This window comes from Mesoplodon mirus (genome assembly GCF_964341445.2).
Source record: "Mesoplodon mirus genome assembly, chromosome: 4".
Classification (NCBI taxonomy): Eukaryota; Metazoa; Chordata; class Mammalia; order Artiodactyla; family Ziphiidae; genus Mesoplodon; species Mesoplodon mirus.
The window spans coordinates 126240346-126257174 of NC_138979.1; the positions used below are offsets into that span (position 1 = coordinate 126240346).

The 16829-nt window shown below is 39.0% G+C and overlaps 1 protein-coding gene and 1 long non-coding RNA gene across 3 annotated transcripts in view; one reads left to right on the top strand and one right to left on the bottom strand.

Moving 5' to 3' along the window:
* LOC309802337 overlaps nucleotides 1-16829 on the top strand; it is a 104132-nt gene that overhangs the window by 84660 nt on the left and 2643 nt on the right. The window lies entirely within an intron of this gene.
* Nucleotides 1-16829, bottom strand: part of MBIP (MAP3K12 binding inhibitory protein 1) — a 43452-nt gene that overhangs the window by 8518 nt on the left and 18105 nt on the right. For both annotated transcript variants that reach the window (XM_082617797.1, XM_082617796.1), the window contains exon 8: nucleotides 15567-15605. In XM_082617797.1, the coding sequence (XP_082473923.1) occupies nucleotides 15567-15605 (39 nt within the window). The remainder of the gene's footprint in view (nucleotides 1-15566; nucleotides 15606-16829) is intronic.

The following is a 16829-nucleotide window of genomic DNA, read 5'->3' on the forward strand; positions in this document are numbered from 1 at the left end:
CACAAACCCACAGCCAACATTGTTCTCAATTGTGAAAAACTGAAACCATTTCCACTAAGATCAGGAACTAGACAAGGTTGCCCACTCTTACCACTCTTATTCAACATAGTTTTGGAAGTTTTAAACACAGCAGTCAGAGAAGAAAAAGAAATAAAAGGCATCCAAATCGGAAAAGAAGAAGTAAAGCTGTCACTGTTTGCAGATGACATGATACTATAGAGAATCCTAAAGATGTTACCAGAAAACTGCTAGAGCTAATCAATGAATTTGGTAAAGTAGCAGGATACAAAATTAATGCACAGAAATCTCTTGCATTCCTATACACTAATGATGAAAAATCTGAAAGTGAAATTAAGAAAACACTCCCATTTACCATTGCAACAGAAAGAATAAAACACTTAGGAATAAACCTACCTAAGGAGACAAAAGACCTGTATGCAGAAAACTGTAAGACACTGATGAAAGAAATTAAAGATGATACAAGGAGATGGAGAGATATACCATGTTCTTGGATTGGAAGAATCAGCATTGTGAAAATGACTATACTACCCAAAGCAATCTACAGATTCAATGCAATCCCTATCAAACTACCAGTGGCATTTTTCACAGAACTAGAACAAAGAATTTCACAATTTGTATGGAAACACAAAAGACCTCAAATGGTCAAAGCAATCTTGAGAAAGAAAAACGGAGCCAGAGGAATCAGGCTCCCTGACTTTAGAGTATACTACAAAGCTACAGTAATCAAGACAGTATGGTACTGGCACAAAAACAGAAAGATAGATCAATGGAACAGGATAGAAAGTCCAGAGATAAACCCACACACATATGGTCACCTTATTTTTGAAAAAGGAGGCAAGAATATACAATGGCGAAAAGACAGCTTCTTCAATAAGTGGTGCTGGGAAAACTGAACAGCTACTTTTAAAAGAATGAAATTAGAACATTCCCTAACACCATACACAAAAATAAACTCAAAATGGATCAAAGAACTAAATGTAAGGCCAGACACTATAAAACTCTTAGAGGAAAACATAGGCAGAACACTCTATGGCATAAATCACAGCAAGATCCTTTTTGACCCACCTCCTGGAGAAATGGAAATAAAAACAAAAATAAACAAATGGGACCTAATGAAACTTCAAAGCTTTTGCACAGCAAAGGAAACTATCAACAAGAGGAAAAGACAACTCTCAGAATGGGAGAAAATACTTGCAAATGAAGCAACTGACAAAGGATTAATTTCCAAAATTTATAAGCAGCTCACACAGCTCAATATCAAAAGACCAAACAACCCAATCCAAAAATGGGCAGAAGACCTAAACAGACATTTCTCCAAAGAAGATATACAGATAGCCAACAAACACATGAAAGAATGCTCAACATCACTAATCATTAGAGAAATGCAAATCAAAACTACAATGAGGTATCACCTCACACCAGTCAAAATGGCCATCATCAAAAAATCTACAAATAATAAATGCTGGAGGGGGTGTGGAGAAAAGGGAACCCTCTTGCACTGTTGGTGGGAATGTAAATTGATACAGCTACCATGGAGAACAATATGGAGGTTCCTTAGAAAACTACAAATAGAACTACCATATGACCCAGCAATCCCACTACTGGGCATATACCCTGAGAAAACCATAATTCAAAAAGAGTCATGTACCACAATGTTCATTGCAGCTCTATTTACAATAGTGAGGACATGGAAGCAACCTAAGTGTCCATCGACAGATGAATGGATAAAGAAGATGTGGCACAGATATACAATGCAATATTACTCAGCCATAAAAAGAAATGCAATTGAGTTATTTGTAGTGAGGTGGATGGACCTAGTCTGTCATACAGAGTGAAGTAAGTCAGAGAAAAACAAATACCGTATGCTAACACAAATATATGGAATCTAAAAAAAAAAAGGTTATGAAGAACCTAGGGGCAGGACAGGAATAAAGACACAGATGTAGAGAATGGACTTGAGAACACAGGTAGGGGGAAGGTTAAGCTGAGACGAAGTGAGAGAGTGGCATGGACTTATATACACTACCAAATGTAAAATAGATAGATAGTGGGAAGCAGTCACATAGCATAAGGAGATCAGCTCAGTGCTTTGTGAACACCTAGAGAGGTGGGATAGGGAGGGTGGGAGGGAGATGCAAGAGGGAGGAGATATGGGGATATATGTATATGTATAGCTGATTCACTTTGTTATAAAACAGAAACTAACACACCACTGTAAAGCACTTATACTCCAATAAAGATGTTAAAATAAAAGAAAAAAAGACAGTCTCTTCAGCATGTGGTTCTGGGAAAGCTGGATAGCTATATGTATATCAAGTCACTCCCCCACACCATATAGAAAAGTAAACCGAAAATGATTTAAAGACCTAATTATAGGACATGACACCAATAAAACTCCTGGAAGAAAAACAGGCAAAACATTTTGCAGCCATAAACCACAGCAATTTCTTAGATCAGTCTCCCAAAGCAAAAGAAGTAATAGTAAGAATAAACAAACAAGACCTAATCAAACTTAAAAGCTTTTGCATAGCAAAGGAAATCATCAATAAATTAAAAGACAACCAACATATAGCGCAGAGAAAAGACCAGCCCAGAGCATTTGGCTTTGAAGGCCAGCAGGGATGGCTTTTGGGAATCCCACAGGGTTGGGGAAATAAAGACTTCACTCTTAAAGGGCACACACAAAATTTCACATGCCCTAGGACCCAGAGTAGAATCAGTAATTTGACAGAAGCCTGGGTCAGACCAACCTTCTGCTCTTGCAGAGTCGTCCAGAGAGACAGAAAGTAGTTGCAGCTCACCCTGGTTACACAGCCACTGGCTGGTGGGCCAGCCATTTTTAGAAGCCTGGTCTAACATGCAGAGAACACTGGTGCTAGCAAGTGGCATTGTGGAATCCTCCCTCTAGATTATTAGCCCCAGGACCCAGCCCCTTCCTGGCTCAGCGGCCTGTAGGCACCAGTGCTGGGATGCCTCAGGCCAAAGCAACTAAATGGGCCAGGACACAGCCCCACTCACCAGCAGACAGGCTGCCTTAAGACCTCCTCAGCCCATGGCTACCTCTGGACACAGCCCTGGCAACCAGAGGACCTAGGACCCAGCTCCACCCACAAGTGGGCAGGCACCAGTCCCAGAATCCCCTGGGTCCCAGCCCTGCCCTGGAAGCCCACTGTAACCTCTGAACCAGTCTCACCCACCAAGGGACAGACACCAACCACAAGAAAACCACGGCTCCACAGCCTGCATACCCAGACTGCCTACCAGTAGGCCATACCTTAAACTGGGACCAGCTTGGCCCTGCCCACTAGCAGGCCAACACAAGCTTCAGGATGTCCTGAATGCCACACTCAACTGTGTCAGGAACCGGCCCCACCCACCAGTGATCCAACACTAGCTCTGGGTCGCCTTGGCCATAGAATTAAGACTCCAGGACCCGGCTCTGCCTGCCAGTAGGCCAGCACTAGCTGCAGAACCTGGATTCACCCACCATGTGCAGGCAACAGCCCTGGAGTGTTCTGGACCTTGACTCCAGCCACCAGTGGGGCAAAATTAGCTCCAGGGCTACCTGGGGTTCTGCAGTCAGCCACCTTGTGACCCAGTCCCACCAACCTGTGGTTGGCAGCCTCCACACAAGGCAGGGCTTGGCAGCCAACCAGACTAGGGGCCAACAAAGCCTACTAGACCATCCACATAGCCAGCCACAACAGAAGGACCCATGCAGCCCTCATAGGGGGAACTCCTAGAGCATATAGCTCAAGTAACAAAAGGCCAGTTCTCCACTGTTGGGAAACATAACCAGCCACCAGACACATAAAAGTAAAAACAGCAACTCAGGCAAAATGAGACAACAAAGGAACATGTTCCACACAAAAGAACAAGATAAAACCCTGGAAGAAGAACTAAGTGAAGTGGAGACAGGAAATCTACCTGAGAAAGAGTTCAGGTAGTGATCGTAAATATGACCAAAGAGCTCAGAAGAAGAATGGATGCACAGAGAGAGAAGTTAGAAATTACTAACAAAGAGTTAGAAAATATAAAGAACAACCAAACAGAGATGAAGAATACAATATCTGAAATGAAAAATACACTAGAAGGAATCAACAGTAGACGAAAGAGAGGAATGGATCAGTGAGCTGGAATACAGAACAGTGGAAATCATTGATGCTGAACAAACAAAAGAAAAATGAATGAAAAGAAATGAGGACAGCTCAGGAGACCTCTGGGACAACACTGAGCACACTAATGTTTGCATTATAGGGGCCCTAGAAGAAAAGAGAGAAAAGGGCTGAGAACATATTTGAAGACATAATAGCTGAAAACTTCCCTAATCTGGGAAAGGAAACAGACATCCAAGTCTAGGAAGCACAGAGAATCCCACTCAGGATTAACCCAAAGAGGAACACACCAAAACACACTGTAATTAAAATGGCAAAAATTAAAGTTAAAAGTAGCAAGGAAAAAGCAACAAGTTACATACAAGGGAATTTCCATACGGCTATCAGCTGATTTTTCAGCAGAAAGTCTGCAGATCAGAAAGGAGTTGCATGATATATTTAAAGAGATAAAAGGGAAACACCTACAACCAAGAATACTCTATGCAGAAACGCTCTTGTTCAGATTTGATGGAGAGATCAAAAGCTTTACAGACAAGCAAAAGCTAAGAGTTGAGCAGCACCAAATAAGCTTTACAAGAAATGTTAAAGGAATGTCTAGAAGCAAAAACAAAAGGCCACAACTAGAAATGTGAAAATTACAAAAGGAAAAGCCTCATCAATAAAGGGAAACATACAGTAAAGGTAGTAAATCATCCATGCACAAAGGATAGTAAGCAGGTTAAAAGACAAAAGTAGTAAAAATCATCTAACATCCACAATAAACAATTAAGGGACACACAAAAAAATTAGATGTAACAATATGACATCAAAAACAGTAATCATGAGGGAAAGAAGAGGACATATGCAGGGTTGTTAAAATGCATTTGAAATAAGAGATCAACAACTTAAAACAATCATGTATATATATATGTGTGTGTGTGTGTGTATATATATATATATATATATAGTCTACTATATAAAAACATCATGGTAACCACAAACCAAAAATCTGTAATAGATACATACAGAGAAGAAAGACAAATCCAAATATAACACTAAAGATAGTCATCAACTCACAAGAAAAAAAAAGCAAACAAAAATTACCTACAAAAAACAACCCCAAAACAATTAACAAAATGTCAATAAGAACAGATATATCAATAATTACTTTAAATGTAAATGGACTAAATGCTACAATCAAAAGAAAGTGGCTAAATGGATAAAAAGCAAGACCTCTATATATGCTGCCTATAAGAGACTCACTTCAGATCTAAAGACTCACACAGACTGAAAGTGAAAGGATGGGAAAAGGTAGTCCATGCACATGGAAATCAAAAGAAAGCTGGAGTAGCAATATTTATATCATACAAAATAGACTTTAAAATAAAGACTGTTCCAAGAGACAAAGAAGGACATTACATAATGATCAAGGGATCGATCCAAGAAAAAGATGTAACAATTGTAAATACATATGCACCCCAACATAGGAGCACCTAAATACATAAAGCAAATATTAACAGACATAAAGGGAGAAATTGACAGTAACCCAATAATAGTAGGGGACTTTAACACTCTACTTACATCAACGGACAGATCACCCAGACAGAAAATCAATAAGGAATCACTGGCCTTAAATGACACAATGGACCAGAAGAACTTATTCATATACAGAGAACATTCCTTCTGAAAGCAGGAGAACACACATTCTTTTTAAGTGCACATGAACAGTCTCCAGGATAGATCACAGCTAAGCTACAAAACAAGCCTTGGTAAATTTAAGAAAATTGAGATCATATCAAGTATCTTTTCCAACCACAACACTATGAGACTAGAAATCAACAACCAAACAAACAAAAAAATCACCTGCAAAAGACAAACACATGGAGGCTACTAAAAAAACAATATGCTACTAATTAACCAATGGATCACTGAAGAAATCAAAGAGGAAATAAAAAAAATACCTGCCGACAAATGATAACGAAATACAACATTCCAAAATCTGTGGAATGCAGCAAAATCAGTTCTAAGAGGGAAATCTATAGCAATACAAGGTTATTTCAGGAAACAACAAAAACCTCAAATAAACAACCTAAACCTTACACCTAAAGCAACTAGAAAAAGAATAAACAAAACCCAAAGTTAGTAGAAGGAAATAAATCATAAAGATCAGAGCAGAAATAAATAAAATAGAAACAAAAATCAAGAAAATGTCATTTCCTTAAAAAAAAATCAACAAAATAGGTAAACCTTTAGCTAGACTCATCAAGAAAAAAGAGGGCCCAATCAATAAAATCAGAAATGAAAAAGGAGAAGTTACAGCCAACATCACAGAAATACAAAGAATCATAAGAGACTACTATGAAAAACTATATGCCAAAATGGACAAATTCCTAGAAATGTACAATTTCCCAATACTGAACCCAGAAGAAACAGAAAATACCAATATGAAAAGACCAATTACCAGTAATGAAATTGAATCAGTAATTTTAAAAATCCCCAACAACAAAAATCCAAGACAAGATGGCCTCAGAGGTGAATTTTACTAAACATTTAGAGAATTAACACCTATCCTTCTTAAGCTATTCCAAAAAACTGCAGAGCTTCCGAACTCATTCTACAAGGCCATCATCATCCTGATACCAAAACCAGACAGATACTACAAAAAAAGAAAATTACAGGCTAATATCACTGATGAACACAGATACAAAAATCCTGAACAGGGCTTCCCTGGTGGCGCAGTGGTTGAGAGTCTGCCTGCCGATGCAGGGGACACGAGTTCATGCCCCGGTCCGGGAAGATCCCACATGCTGCGGAGCGGCTAGGACCGTGAGCCATGGCTGCTGAGCCTGCGCGTCTGGAGCCTGTGCTCCGCAACGGGAGAGGCCACAACAGTGAGAGGCCCGCGTACCACCAAAAAAAAAAAAAAAAAAAAAAATCCTGAACAAAATACTGGCAAAACAAATTCAACAATACATTAAAAGGATCATATACCATGATCAAGTGGGATTTATCCCAGAGAGGCAAGGATTTGTCAATATCTGCAAATCAATCAATGTGATACACATTAACAAACTGAATAAAAACCATATGAACATCTCAATAGATGCAGAAAAACCTTTTGACAAAATTCAACATCTATTTATGATAAAAACTCTCCAGAAAGTGGGCATAAAGGGAACATACCTCAAGATAATGAAGGTCATATATGACAAGCCTGCAACTAACATCATACTCAATGGTGAAAACCTGAAAGCATTTCCTCTAAGATAAAAGGATGTCCACTCTCACCACTTTTATTCAACATAGTATTGTAACTCCTAGTCACAGCAATAAAAAAAAAAAGAAAGAAAAGGAATCCAAAGTGGAAAGGAAGAAATAAAATTGTCACTGTTTGCAGATGACATGACACTATACACAGAATATCCTATGGATGCCACCAAAAAACTACTAGAGCTAATCAATGAATTCAGTAAAGTTGCAGGATACAAAACTAATATATATAAATCTGTTGAATTCTACACATTAACAATGAATTATTAGAAAGAAAATAAGGAAACAATTCCATCAAAAAGAATAAAATACCTAGGAATAAACCTACCAAAGGAGGTAAAAGACTTGTACTTAGAAAACTATAAAACAAGACTTCCGGGGAAGATGGCAGAAGAGTAAGACGCGGAGATCACCTTCCTCCCCACAGATACACCAGAAATACAGCTACACGTGGAACAACTCCTACAGAACACCTACTGAATGCTGACAGAAGACCTCAGACCTCCCAAAAGGCAAGAAACTCCCCACGTACCTGGGCTCGCCCCACACTCCATACCCCTCCCTCCCCCCAGCCTGAGTGAGCCAGAGTCCCCGAAGCAGCTGCTCCTTTAACCCTGTCCTGTCTGAGCGAAGAACAGACGCCCTCCGGCAACCTACACACAGAGGTGGGGCCAAATCCAAAGCTGAGACCCAGGAGCTGTGAGAACAAAGAAGAGAAAGGGAAATCTCTCCCAGAAGCCTCAGAAGCAGCGGACTAAAGCTTCACAATCAACTTGAGGTACCCTGCATCTGTGGAATACATGAATAGACAACGAATCATCCCAAATTGAGGAGCCGTGTGGATGAAAGGCTCTTGGTGCTGTAGCCAGGAGTCAGTGCTGTGCCTCTGAGGTGGAAGAGCCAACTTCAGGACACTGGTCCACAAGAGACCTCCCAGCTCCACATAATATCAAACAGCGAAAATCTCCCAGAGATCTCCATCTCAACACCAGCACTGAACTTCACTCAATGACCAGCAAGCGACAGTGTTGGACACCCTATGCCAAACAACTAGCAAGACAGGAACACAACCCCACCCATTAGCAGAGAGGCTGCCTAAAATCATAATAAGGTCACAGACATCCCAAAACACACCACCAGACGTGGACTTGCCCACCAGAAAGACAAGATCCAGCCTCATCCGCCAGAACACAGGCACTAGTCCCCTCCACCAGGAAGCCTACACAACCCACTGAACCAACCTTAGCCACTAGGGACAGACACCAAAAACAACGGGAACTACGAACCTGCAGCCTGCAAAAAAGAGACCCCAAACACAGTAAGATAAGCAAAATGAGAACACAGAAAACACACAGCAGGTGAAGGAGCAAGATAAAAACCCACCAGAACTAACAAATGAAGAGGAAATAGGCAGTCTACCTGATAAAGAATTCAGAATAATGATAGTAAAGGTGATCCAAAATCTTGGAAATAGAATAGACAAAATGCAAGAAACATTTAACAAGGACCTAGAAGAATTAAAGATGAAACAAGCAACGATGAACAACACAATAAATGAAACTAAAAATACTCTAGATGGGATCAATAGCAGAATAACTGAGGCAGAAGAACGGATAAGTGATGTGGAAGATAAAATAGTGGAAATAACTACTGCAGAGAAGAATAAAGAATAAAAAGAATGAAAAGAATGAAAAGAACTGAGGACAGTCTCAGAGACCTCTGGGACAACATTAAACGCACCAACATTTGAATTATAAGGGGCCCAGACAAAGAAGAGAAAAAGAAAGGGACTGAGAAAATATTTGAAGAGATTATAGTTGAAAACTTCCCTAATATAGGAAAGGAAATAGTTAATCAAGTCCAGGAGGCACAGAGACTCCCATACAGAATAAATCCAAGGAGAAATATGCCAAGACACATATTAATCAAACTGTCAAAAATTAAATACAAAGAAAACTTATTAAAAGCAGCAAGGGAAAAACAACAAATACACACAAGGGACTCCCCGTAAGGTTAACAGCTGATCTTTCAGCAGAAACTCTCCAAGCCAGAAGGGACTGGCAGGACATATTTAAAGTGATGAAGGAGAAAAACCTGCAACCAAGATTACTCTACCCAGCAAGGATCCCATTCAAATTTGATGGAGAAATTAAAACGTTTACAGACAAGCAAAAGCTGAGAGAGTTCAGCACCACCAAACCAGCTTTACAACAAATGCTAAAGGAACTTGTCTAGGCAAGAAACACAAGAGAAGGAAAAGACCTACAATAACACACCCAAAACAATTAAGAAAACGGGAATAGGAACATACATATTGATAATTACCTTAAATGTAAATGGACTAAATGCTCCCACCAAAAGACACAGATTGGCTGAATGGATACAAAAACAATACCCATACATAGGCTGTCTACAAGAGACCCACTTCAGACCTAGAGACACATACAGACTGAAGGTAAGGGGATGGAAAAAGATATTTCATGCAAATGGAAACCAAAAGAAAGCTGGAGTAGCAATCCTCATATCAGACAAAATAGACTTTAAAGACTATCAGAAGAGACAAAGAAGGGCACTACATAATGATCAAGGGATTGATCCAAGAATAAAATATAACAATTGTAAATATTTATGCACCCAACATAGGAGCACCTCAATACATAAGGCAAATACTAACAGCCATAAAAGGGGAAATCGACAGTAACACATTCATAGTAGGGGACTTTAACACTCCACTTTCACCAATGGACAGATCATCCAAAATGAAAATAAATAAGGAAACACAAGCTTTAAATGATACATTAAACAAGATGGACTTAATTGATATTTATAGGACATTCCATCCAAAAACAACAGAATACACATTTTTCTCAAGTGCTCATGGAACATTCTCCAGGATAGATCATATCTTGGGTCACAAATCAAGCCTTGGTAAATTTAAGAAAATTGAAATTGTATCAAGTATCTTTTCCGACCACAATGCTATGAGACTAGATATCAATTACAGGAAAAGATCAGTAAAAAATAACAACACAGAGCTTCCCTGGTGGCACAGTGGTTGAGAGTCCGCCTGCCGATGCAGGGGATGCGGGTTAGTGCCCCGGTCTGGGAGGATCCCGCATGTCACGCAGTGACTGGGCCCGTGGGCCACGGCAGCTGAGCCTGCGCGTCCGGAGCGTCTGCTCCGCAGCGTAAGAGGCCGCAACGGTGAGAGGACCGCGTACTGCAAAAAAAAAAAAAAAAAAAAAACACAGGGAGGCTAAACAATACACTACTTAATAACGAAGTGATCACTGAAGAATTCAAAGAGGAAATAAAAAAATACCTAGAAACAAATGACAACAGAGACACGACGACCCAAAACCGAAGGGATGCAGCAAAAGCAGTTCTAAGAGGGAAGTTTATAGCAATACCTTCCACCTTAAGAAACAGGAAACATCTCAAATAAACAACCTGACCTTGCACCTAAAGCAGTTAGAGAAAGAAGAACAAAAAAAACCCAAAGTTAGCAGAAGCAAAGAAATCATAAAAATCAGATCAGAAATAAATGAAAAAGAAATGAAGGAAACAATAGCAAAGATCAGTAAAACTAAAAGCTGGTTCTTTGAGAAGATAAACAAAATTGATAAAGCATTAGCCAGACTCATCAAGAAAAAAAGGGAGAAGACTCAAATCAATAGAATTAGAAATGAAAAAGGAGAAGTAACAACTGACACTGCAGGAATACAAAAGATCATGAGAGATTACTACAAGCAACTCTATGCCAATAAAATGGAAAACCTGGAAGAAATGGAAGAATCCTTAGAGATGCACAACCTGCCAAGACTGAATCAGGAAGAAATAGAAAATATGAACAGACCAATCACAAGCACTGAAATTGAAACTGTGATTAAAAATCTTTCAACAAACAAAAGCCCAGGAGCAGACGGCTTCACAGGTGGATTCTATCAAACATTTAGAGAAGAGCTAACACCTATCCTTCTCAAACTCTTCCAAAATATAGCAGAGGGAGGAACACTCCCAAATTCATTCTACGAGGCCACCATCACCTTGATACCAAAGCCAGACAAGGATGTCACAAAGAAAACTACAGGCCAATATCACTGATGAACATAGATGCAAAAATCCTCAACAAAATACTAGCAGACACAATCCAACAGCACATTAAAAGAATCATACACCATGATCAAGTGGGATTTATTCCAGGAATGCAAGGATTCTTCAATATATGCAAATCAATCAACGTGATACACCATATTAACAAACTGAAGGAGAAAAACCATACAATCATATCAATAGATGCAGAGACAGCTTTCGACAAAATTCAACACCCATTTATGATAAAAACCCTGCAGAAAGTAGGCATAGAGGGAAATTTCCTCAACATAATAAAGGAAATATATGACAAACCCACAGCCAACATCGTCCTCAATGGTGAAAAACTGAAACCATTTCCACTAAGATCAGGAACAAGACAAGGCTGCCCACTCTCACCACTCTTATTCAACATAGTTTTGCAAGTTTTAGCCACAGCAATCAGAGAGGAAAAGGAAATAAAAGGAATCCAAATTGGAAAAGAAGAAGTAAAGCTGTCACTCTTTGCAGATGACATGGTACTATACATAGAGAATGCTAAAGATGCTACCAGAAAACTACTAGAGCTAATCAATGAATTTGGTAAAGTAGCAGGATACAAAATTAATGCACAGAAATCTCTGGCATTCCTGTACACTAATGATGAAAAATCTGAATGTGAAATCAAGAAAACACTCCCATTTACCACTGCAACAAAAAGAATAAAATATCTAGGAATAAACCTACCTAAGGAGACAAAAGACCTGTATGCAGAAAATTATAAGACACTGATGAAAGAAATTAAAGATGATACAAATAGATGGAGAGATATACCATGCTCCTGGATTGAAGAATCAACATTGTGAAAAGGACTCTACTACCCAAAGCAATCTACAGATTCAATGCAACCCCTATCAAACTACCACTGGCATTTTTCAAAGAATTAGAACAAAAAATTTCACAATTTGTATGGAAACACAAAAGACCCTGAATAGCCAAATCAATCTTGAGAAAGAAAAACGGAGCTGGAGGAATCAGGCTCCCTGACTTCAGACTATACTACAAAGCTACAGTAATCAAGACAGTATGGTACTGGCACAAAAACAGAAAGATAGATCAATGGAACAGGATAGAAAGCCCAGAGATAAACCCATGCACATGCGGTCACCTTATCTTTGATAAAGGAGGCAGGAATGTACAGTGGAGAAAGGACAGCCTCTTCAATAAGTGGTGCTGGGAAAACTGGACAGGGATATATAAAAGTATGAGATTAGATCACTCCCTAACACCATACACAAAAATAAGCTCAAAATGGATTAAAGACCTAAATGTAAGGCCAGAAACTATCAAACTCTTAGAGGAAAACATAGGCAGAACACTCTGTGACATAAATCACAGCAAGATCCTTTTTGACCCACCTCCTAGAGAAATCGAAATAAAAACAAAAATAAACAAATGGGACATAATGAAACTTCAAAGCTTTTGCACAGCAAAGGAAACCATAAACAAGACCAAAAGACAACCCTCAGAATGGGAGATAATATTTGCAAATGAAGCAAACTGACAAAGGATTAATCTCCAAAATTTATAAGCAGCTCATGCAGCTCAATAGCAAAAACACAAACAACCCAATCCAAAAATGGGCAGAAGGCCTAAATAGACATTTCTCCAAAGAAGATATACAGACTGCCAACAAACACATGAAAGAATGCTCAACATCATTAATCATTAGAGAAATGCAAATCAAGACTACAATGAGATATCATCTCACACCAGTCAGAATGGCCATCATCAAGAAATCTAGAAACAATAAATGCTGGAGAGGGTGTGGAGAAAAGGGAACACTCTTGCACTGCTGGTGGGACTGTGAATTGGTACAGCCGCTATGGAGAACGGTATGGAGGTTCCTTAAAAAACTAAAAATAGAACTACCATATGACCCAGCAGTCGCACTACTGGGCATATACCCTGAGAAAACCATAATTTAAAAAGAGTCATGTACCACAATGTTCAATGCAGCTCTATTTACAATAGACTGGAGATGGAAACAACGTAAGTGTCCATCATCGGATGAATGGATAAAGAAGATGTGGCACATATATAAAATGGAATATTACTCAGCCATAAAAAAACGAAATTGAGTTATTTGTAATGAGTTGGATAGACCTAGAGTCTGTCATACAGAGTGAAGTAAGTCAGAAAGAGAAAGACAAATACTGTATGCTAACACATATATATGGAATTTAAGAAAAAAAATGTCATGAAGAACCTAGGGGTAAAACAGGAATAAAGACACAGACCTACTTGAGAATGGACTTAAGGATATGGGGAGGGGGAAGGGTAAGCTGTGACAAAGCGAAAGAGAGGCATGGACATATATACACTACCAAATGTAAGGCAGATAGCTAGTGGGAAGCAGGCGCATAGCACAGGGAGATTAGTTCAGTGCTTTGTGACCGCCTGGAGGGGTGGGATAGGGAGGGTGGGAGGGAGGGAGACGCAAGAGGGAAGGGATGTGGGAACAGATGTATATGTATAACTGATTCACTGTTATAAAGCAGAAACTAACACACCATTGTGAAGCAATTATACTCCAATAAAGTTGTAAAAGAAAAAAAAACTATAAGACACTGATGAAAGGAACTGAAGACAACACAGATGACAAGATATACCATGTTCATGGATTGAAAGAATTAATATTGTTCAAAAGACCATATTGGGCTTCCCTGGTAGCACAGTGGTTAAGAATCCACCTGCCAATGCCGGGAACACGGGTTCAAGCCCTGGTCCGGGAAGATCCCACATGCCGCGGAGCAACTGGGCCCGTGCGCCACAACTGCTGAGCCTGCGCTCTAGAGCCCGCGAGCCACAACTACTGAAGCCCATGTGCCTAGAGCCCGTGCTCCGCGACAAGAGAAGCCACTGCAAGGAGAAGCTTGTGCGCCGCAACCAAGAGCGGCCCCCTCTCATGCAACAAGAGAAAACCCATGTGAAGGAACGAAGACCCAACACAGCCAAATAAATAAATAAATAAATAATAATAATAAAATTTTTTTAAAGACCATATTACAAGGCCATCTACAGATTCAATGCAATCTCTATCAAAATACCAATGGCATTTTTCACAGAGCTATAACGAATAATCTTAAAATTTGTATGAAACCACAAAGACTGAACAGCCAAACAACAGAGCTGGAGAAATCAGGCTCTATGACTTCAGACTGTACTACAAGCTACAGTAATCAAAACAGTATAGTACGGGCGCAAAAAACAGACATGTAGATCAATGGAACAGAATAGAAAGCCCAGAAATAAACCCACACACCTATGATCAATTAATCTACAACAAAGGAGGCAAGATTATACAATGGAGAAAACACAGCCTCTTTGATAAGTAGTGCTGGGAAAACTGGACAGATACATGTAAAAGAATGAAATTAGTACATTTTCTAACACCATATACAAAAATAAACTCCAAATGTATTAAAGACCTAAATGTAAGACTGGAAACCATACAACTTTCAGAGGAAAACATAGGTGGAACATTCTGATATAAATCAGCAATAATTTTTTGGATCTGTCTCCTAAAACAAAGGAAATAAAAGCAAAAATAAACAAATAAGGCCTTATTAAACTTAAAATCTTTTGCACAGGAAGGGAAACCATCAACTAAACAAAAAGACCTACTGAATGGGAGAAAATATTTGTAAATGACATGACTGATAAGGGGTTAATATTCAAAATATATAAACAGCTCTCACAGCTCAACAGCAAAAAACAAACATCCCAATCAAAAAATGGGGCAGAAGTGAAGGGATGAGATTTAAATTACTTGAGCATTTATTATTTTTCAGCATTTTGTAACTGATACTTTCTTCTACAATTAACATCTGGATAGATTTTAATACTTACTTGGCCCATCTGAGTCATTCCACACCCTTAAAATAAAATTATTTCTGTAATTCAACACATTAATTTATGTTGCTCTTTTTTTTTTTAGTCCTTAAAACCACAACCAAGTCTGCAACCACAGTAGAAACTTTTATTAATAAGAAAGGTATAAAACCAATCAAACTATTTCAGAAACAAAATAAAAATGTAGTAACTTACTTGAGGTGGTTGAACTTTTCTTCTTTTTCCAGAAAAGTTCTAGATTAAAAGTAAAAAAATAATAAGTAATCAATGCTTAGAAAATCTAAACAATTTTCCTTTATAGAATAGTGAACAAAATAAGGAGAACCCTGGCAGAAATAAAGCCCACAAACTCACCTAGCACTATCTGTAACTAATATCTGCCTTTTTCTACTTTGGAAGTTCCCCTCCAGAGATGATATTAAAGGTATATAATAGTAACATCACAGCAACATGCTTGTCCCTGACTACACACACTTTCCCATTAATTCCCACCTTCTAATGAGGCTGAGTGATTGTGGAAAGAGTTGCTCTGTGGATTTCCTACTTAGTTTCCTTTCTTTAACATTTCTATCCCAGGATACTGAACAAGTGAAGCAGCAATAGACAGAGGGAAACAGAATTTGGAACACCAGGCAAAGGGGTGAAAACACACACCCTTGATTGACTATAATGGACACTGTGGTTGTCTAAGTGAGCAGCTGTCTACTGCTCCTCTATGTGACTCAGAGGAATACTGATTCCACCCCACTGGTCTTGTCAGTGACCAAAATGGGCATGGGCCCAATTCTGGCCAATAATTAGGAGAGTCAGCTGGGGATTAGGGGGAGAACTTCTGGAAAAAACTTCCTCACTTCTAAGAGAAAGCCCTCAAAGGACGCAGTTCTTCTGGACACTGCTGTTATCTGGTTAGGACACCAGAAAGCACTGTAGCTATCTTGCCACCTGCCTGGGGAAACAGCCAACACCAAGCAGAGCTGAGAGGGGAAAGAGCTCAGTTCTTTGACAATCATGATTTAGCCCAGTAAATCAATTTACCCTGAAGATTGCATTCTGCTGAACTTCACATTTTATAAGATTATTTGCATACTGTTAGAACCAGTTTGAGTATAAACTTCTATTACTTGAAGCTGATAACATTCTCACCAACACACTGCTGTGTGTTTTTTAAACCCTGACCTAATGAATTATTTCTAGACTTTGTTCTTAGTTTCATAGAACCACAAGCTCTTGAATGGAAAATTAGTATATTAGTACATCTGACAAAGAAACTGTCAACATAGGTGGCAAAATTTTCTCTTGAACATTTGTGACCACTGAGATTTAGAAGAGAAAGTAAAAATTCTGATTTTCCTTGTGTCAAAAGCTATTTTCAAAGAATACTAAGGTATGCCTCTTATCAGTAGTTTCTAATAAGTGGGAAATCAGTTAAGTGTTGGAATTATTAAATATGGGGAAGAA